The sequence below is a fragment of the Otolemur garnettii genome, unplaced genomic scaffold (genome assembly GCF_000181295.1).
Source record: "Otolemur garnettii isolate 467f Iridium unplaced genomic scaffold, OtoGar3 scaffold00244, whole genome shotgun sequence".
Classification (NCBI taxonomy): domain Eukaryota; kingdom Metazoa; phylum Chordata; class Mammalia; order Primates; family Galagidae; genus Otolemur; species Otolemur garnettii.
Window position 1 is genome coordinate 1548891 of NW_003852639.1, and position 6375 is coordinate 1555265.

General features: G+C 43.3%; 1 protein-coding gene across 1 annotated transcript in view; it reads right to left on the reverse strand.

Annotated features, from left to right (window-relative positions):
- NUP210L (nucleoporin 210 like) overlaps positions 1-6375 on the reverse strand; it is a 147392-nt gene that overhangs the window by 69045 nt on the left and 71972 nt on the right. The window contains 3 exon segments of the mRNA XM_023508329.1: positions 1987-2208; positions 3553-3698; positions 5915-6113. Coding sequence (XP_023364097.1) covers positions 1987-2208; positions 3553-3698; positions 5915-6113 — 567 coding nt within the window.

Here is a 6375-nt window from a genome sequence, read left to right on the forward strand (position 1 = left end):
TCTAATGAAGATATACAAATGGCCAGTAAGCACATGAAAAAATATTCAGCATCACTAATCGTTAGGGAAGTGCAAATTAAAACCACAAGGAGATACTACCTCATACCATTAGGATGGTTACTACCAGAAAAAGCAGAAAATAGTGTTGGCAAGGATGTGGAAAAATGCAAACACTTTCGCCTGCTTGGTAGGAATGTAAAATGGCATAATTTTTTTTTTTTAGAGACAGAGTCACTTTATCGCCCTTCGTAGAGTGCTGTGGCATCACAACTTGTAGCAACTTCCAACTCTTGGGCTTAGGTGATTCTCTTGTCTCAGCTTCCCAAGTAGCTGGGACTACAGGTGCCTGCCACAACTCCCGGCTATTTTTTGTTGCACTTTAGCCTGGGCTGGGTTTGATCCTGCACCCTTGGTATATGGGGCCGGCGCCCTACCCACTGAGCCACAGACGCCGTCCAAAATGGCATAGTTGCTGTGGAAAAGAGAATGACTTTTCCTCAAAAAATTAAAAAAAAGAATTATATGGTCCAGCAATTCTACTTTTGGCTATATATCCCAAACAATTAAAAAGAAGGGTTTGAGGATATGATTCTATAACTATGTTTACACCAGCATTATTCATGATTGCTAAAACTTACTATAAGCAACCCAAATGTCCATCAACAGATGGATGAAGCCTTTAAAAGGAAGGAAATTCTGATATATGCTACCCTTGAGAAAACTATGCTAAGTGAAATAAGCCCGTAAAGAAAAATATGCTATCATTCCATTTATATGAGGTACTTTGAGTAGTCAAAATTATATATAGAGAGTAGAATGGCAATTGCCAGAGGCTGGGCAGAAGCATAAAATGGGTGAGTTTCAGTGTTATCAAATAAAAAGAGTTATGGAGTAAATGGTGGTGATGCCTGCACAACACACTTAAAAACAGTTATGATGGGCTTGGATCCTGTAGCTCAGTAGCTAGGGTGCCAGCCACATACACCAGAGCTGGCACTTTCAAACCCAGCCTGGGCCTGCCAAACAACAATGACAACTACAACCAAAAAATAGCCAGGCGTTATGGCAGGCACCTGTAGTCCCAGCTACTTGGGAGGCTGAGGCAAGAAAATCACTTAAGCCCAAGAGTTTGAGGTTGCTGTGAGCTGTGACACCATGGCACTATACTGAGGGCAACATAGTGAGATTCTGTCTCAAAAAACAAAACAAAACCAAAAAAAACCCAGTTATAATGGTAAGTTGTACATGTATTTTGCCACAGTAAAAAAAAAATAGGAGAAAAGGGGGGTAATTAGGCCTGAAATTACTAATAACTAGTCATATATAAAGTTAAGTTCACTACAAATATTGGAAAGAAGCTTAACTGATTATAGTACATTGTTAATAAGTTAAAGTCTTACACTGATTCCCTCTGAGTGCTGGTCAGCCATGCTGTCTTTCAGTCATACCTTGAATCCTCAACCCTGCTCAAACTATGAGGATTTGTTACTGGTTTCAATAAAAGCAGGGCACAGCTATGAATGAGAACTATGCAAATCTATAACTACCTCTAAAAATAATCAAAACTCATTCAACTGACAGAGGGGCAACACATTTATTACTGTGACCAGCATAAGTCTAACTGGTTCGTCAAAATTGCTATCCATAGATGACATTTCAAAGTTTCCCTTCCTTGAATTATTTGAAAGTGGAAAACCAAATATAACAATAAACTGAAAATAATGTGAAAAAAGCTTATTACTACAAGAATATCTTGAATTGTTTAGTTAGTGAACTGTTAGAGTTCTCATGAGCAAATTAAAATCTTTGGGTACATTTAAAGGGTAGTAAGGTTTAAAAAAAGAGAAAGATCCTTTGATCAATAATGAAAATTTTCCTATGTAGTCCATAAACTAAATACATTGAAACCTAAAAAGGAATGGCTGGAAATACAAAAGATTTGGAGTACTGTATCAAGAAAATGCTAGAAAAACACCATTTTCCTACTTGTTCCCCTAAATCCAGGCACAGGACTCGGTAGATGTACTGGTTCTGTTTTCTCTTAGCTGGCAGCCGGACTTGTGTTATTTCAATCTTCTCCATCTTCTCCACACTCAGTTCCAAAAAAAATCGGGAGGGCTCCAAGATCCAGGGATGAGGGCCCCCTTCAAATACCATTTCCTTCACAGACTTCCATGTCACCAATGCCACTTCCACGGGGTTTAGAGCCTAACAACATTTAAAAAATCTCTGGTAGGTTAGAGAATTCAATCATGTTTATTCATTTAAGTTTTAAAATATTTTCTCTTTCTCATCTTCCTCAGCAGATATAGTACAATGTTGTACATACAATGGGCATTGTATAAATAACTGCATACAAATTTTTGAGACAGGTTTCACTCTGTCACCTGGGCTAGAATGCAGTGGTGTCATCATGGTTCACTGCAACCTCAAACTTCTGGGTTTAAGTGATCTCCCTAACTGAGCTTCATGACTACAGGCATGTGTCACCAGATTACTATTTTTTGCCAGATTAACTCTTTTTTTTTTGTAGAGATAGTCTCACTTTATCACCCTTGGTAGAGTGCCATGGCATCACACAGCTCACAGCAACCTCCAACTCTTGGGCTTAAGTGATTCTCTTGCCTCAGCCTCTAAAGTCAGTGGGACTACAGGTGCCTGCCACAATGCCCAGCTATTTTTTGTTGTAGTTGTCATTGTTGTTTTTTTTTTGAGACAGAGCCTCTAGCTGTCGCAGCTCACAGCAACCTCCAACTCCTGGGCTCAAGTGATTCTCCTTCCTCACCCTCCGTAGTAGCTGGGACTACAGGCACCCGCCGCAGTGCCTGGCTATTTTTTGATTGCAGCTGCCATTGTTTGGCAGGCTGGGGCTGGATTTGAACCCACCAGCTCAGGTGTATGTGGCTAGCGCCTTAGCTGCTTGAGCCACAGGCACTGAGCAAGCAGTTGTCATTGTTGTTTAGCTGACTTGGGCCGGGTTCAAACCCTCCAGCCTCGGTGCATATGGCTGGCGTTGTAACCACTGTGCTATGGGCATCTTTCAGGGTTCTTAAAGGGAGTATGCTAATATTCCTTATCTAGGTGTTTATGAGGTATACGAGGGCTGTCTGGAAAGTATTCAGCTGTGTAAAGTGAAAATCAAGACGTGGGGCTTGGCACCTGTAGCACAGTGGTTAGGGCACCAGCCACAAACACTGGGGCTGGTGGGTTCAAGCCCGACTCAGGCCTGCTAAACCACAACAACAACAAAATAGCCCAGCGTTGTGATGGGTGCCTGTAGTAGGCAGCTACTTGGGAGGCGGAGACAGGAGAATCGCTTCAGCCCGGAAGTTGGAGGTTACTGTGATCTGTGATGCTATGCTACTCTACCCAGGGTGACAGCTTGAGGCTCTGTCTCAAAAAAAAAAAAAAAAAAGAAAAAAAAAGAAAGAAAAGGCAAGAACATAAATATCACTAATCCTTAGGAGAGACCATAGATAGCTAGTAAGCCCCTAAGTGGACATAGCTGGGTCCATGAAAATAAATTCTTGTTTTTGCCATCAAATATCTCACCTTTAGGGGTTCATAAGCAGCAAATGTGGCACTGCTCTCCAAGTACTCTTCATACTCAGTCACACTCACTGTTACCAGAGTATGGCCCAGAGATTTGGCTGCTATATGTGTACTGGAGCAGTGCTTTGGTCCAGGTCTTTGAATACCTGTTTATCAAAACATGATTTCAGTAGGATAATTCACAGTCAGTTCTCAAGGAAATTAGTTATAAATATATAAGAATTTTAATACATTAAGAATGTTATCTTGGCTCAGCAGCTGTGGCTCGAATAGCTAGGGTGCCAGCTACATACACTGGAGCCGGCAGGTTTGAATCCAGCCCAGGCCTACCAAATGACAATGACAACTACAACCAAAAAATAGCCAGGTGTTGTGGCAGGTGCCTGTAGTCCCAGCTACTTGGAAGGCTGAGGCAAGAGAATTGCTTAAGCCCAAGAGTTGGAGGTGGCTCGGCACCTGTAGCTCAACCGGCTAAGGCACCAGCCACATACACCTAAGGTGGCGGGTTCGAATCCAGCCTGGACCTGCCAAACAACAATGACAGCTGCAACCAAAAAAAAAAAAAAAATAGCTGGCTGTTGTGGCTGGCACCTGTGGTCCCAGCTACCTGGGAGGCTGAGGCAGGAGACTCGCTTGAACCCAGGAGTTGGAGGTTGCTGTGAGCTGTAATGCCACGGTACTCTACCCAGGGGGAGAGCTTGAGGCTCTGTCTCAAAGAAAAAAAAAAAAAGAGTTGGAGTTTGCTGTGATCTGTGATGCCACAACACTCTACCCAGGTGACAGCTTGAGACACTCTCATAAATAAATAAATATGTTATCTTGACCTCAAAGTAACCATTAGTCTTCCATTTTTATATCAAGCTGATATAAAAATCTGCTCTTTCGGGCAGCGCCTGTGGTTCAGAGGGCAGGGCGCCAGCCCCATATACCGAGGGTGGCGGGTTTGAACCCAGCCCCAGCGAAACTGCAACAAAAAAATAGCTGGGCATTGTGGCAGGCGCCTGTAGTCCCAGCTACTTGGGAGGCTGAGGCAAGAGAATCGCCTAAGCGCAGCGCCTGTGGCCCAAGGAGTAGGCTGCTGGCCCCATATACTGGAGGTGGTGGGTTCAAACCCAGTCCTAGCCAAAAGAACCCCCTGCAAAATAAATAAATAAGCAAATTTAAAAAAAAAAAGAGAGAGAGAATCGCCTAAGCCCAGGAGTTGGAGGTTGCTGTGAGCTGTGTGACATCACAGCACTCTACCGAGGGCGATAAAATGAGACTCTGTCTCTACAAAACAACAACAGCAACAACAACAAAATCTGCTCTTTAATGCTCAGTTTAGTGGCTCACACCCATAATCCCAGTGCTCTGGGAGGCTAAGGCAGAAGGATTGCTTGAGTTCAGGAATTTGAGACCAGCCTGAATGAGAGTGAGACTCTATCTCTACAAAAAATGGAAAAATTAGCCAGGCATGGTGGCATGATCCTGTAGTCTTAGATACTTGAGATGCTAAGGCAGGAGGACAAAGTTCAGGAATTTGAGGTTGCACTGGGCTATATGAGTATACCATTATACTCTAGCAAGGGGGACAGAGTTTGTCTCAAGAAGAAAATCTGTTCTTTCAATTAAAAGATATGTATCAGTGGGCACCTTGTAGTTCCAGCTTGGGAGGCTGAGGCAAGAGAATTGCTTAAGCCTGAGAGATTGAGATTGCTGAGAGCTGTGACACCATGACACTCTACCCAGGGCGAAATAGTGAGACTCTGTCTCAAAAAAACAAACAAAAAAAGTAACACATCTAGAAAATAGAAAGATTATCTCTAGATAGAGAGATCAGGAAGTTTTAATGTCCATAAATATTGCTTTGTCCAAAAAAGAGAAGTTTAAAGTATTTTATGCTGACTAGGCACAGTTGCTCACACCTGTAATCCTAGCACTCTGGGAAGCTGAGGTAGGAGGATTGCTTGAGCTCAGAAGTTTAAGAACAGTCTAAGCGGCTCGGCGCCTGTGGCTCAAGTGGCTAAGGTGCCAGCCACATACTCCTAAGGTGGCGGGTTTGAATCCAGCCCAGGCCTGCCAAACAACAATGACAGCTGCAACCAAAAAATAGCCAGGCCTTGTGGTGGGCGCCTGTGGTCCCAGCTACTTGGGAGGCTGAGGCAAGAGAATCTCTTAAGCCCAAGAGTTGGAGGTTGCTGTGAGCTGTGATGCCACAGCCACTCTACCCAGGGGACAGCTTCAGGCTCTGTCTCCAAAAAAAAAAGAACAATCTAAGCAAGAGTAAGACCCTACTAAAAATAGCTTGAGGCTCTGTCTCAAAAAAAAAAAAAAAAACTTAGAGGAGACACTCTGAGAACAAAAGAAGGAGAAGTATTCTTACCTTCTTTGAAAACAGTAAAGACTCCTTGTTTATCCATGTTCAAATCCAAAGATAAATGAGAACAGTCTGTGAATGCAATTGCCTCTTTGGTCTCCTTATTTATGTGATACATTGCAATGGGGATTTCTATAATCTGGCCAATCTCCACATCAGCATGGAATGGTAACAGTTCCATTTTTTTCAGTTTCAGGACATATATCTAGAGGGGAAAAATTCATCTTTCAAGAAAGTTTTGTGGCTTGGCTCCTGTGGCTCAAGTGGTGAAGGCGCCAACCACATAAACCTGAGCTGGCAGGTTTGAATACAGCCTGGGCCCACCAAACAACAATGACGGCTGCAACCAAAAAATAGCCAGGCGTTGTGGTGGATGCCTGTAGTCCCAGCTACTTGGGAGGCGAAGGCAGGAGAATTGCTTGAGCCCAGGAGTTGGAGGTTGCTGTGAGCTGTGATGCCACAGCGCT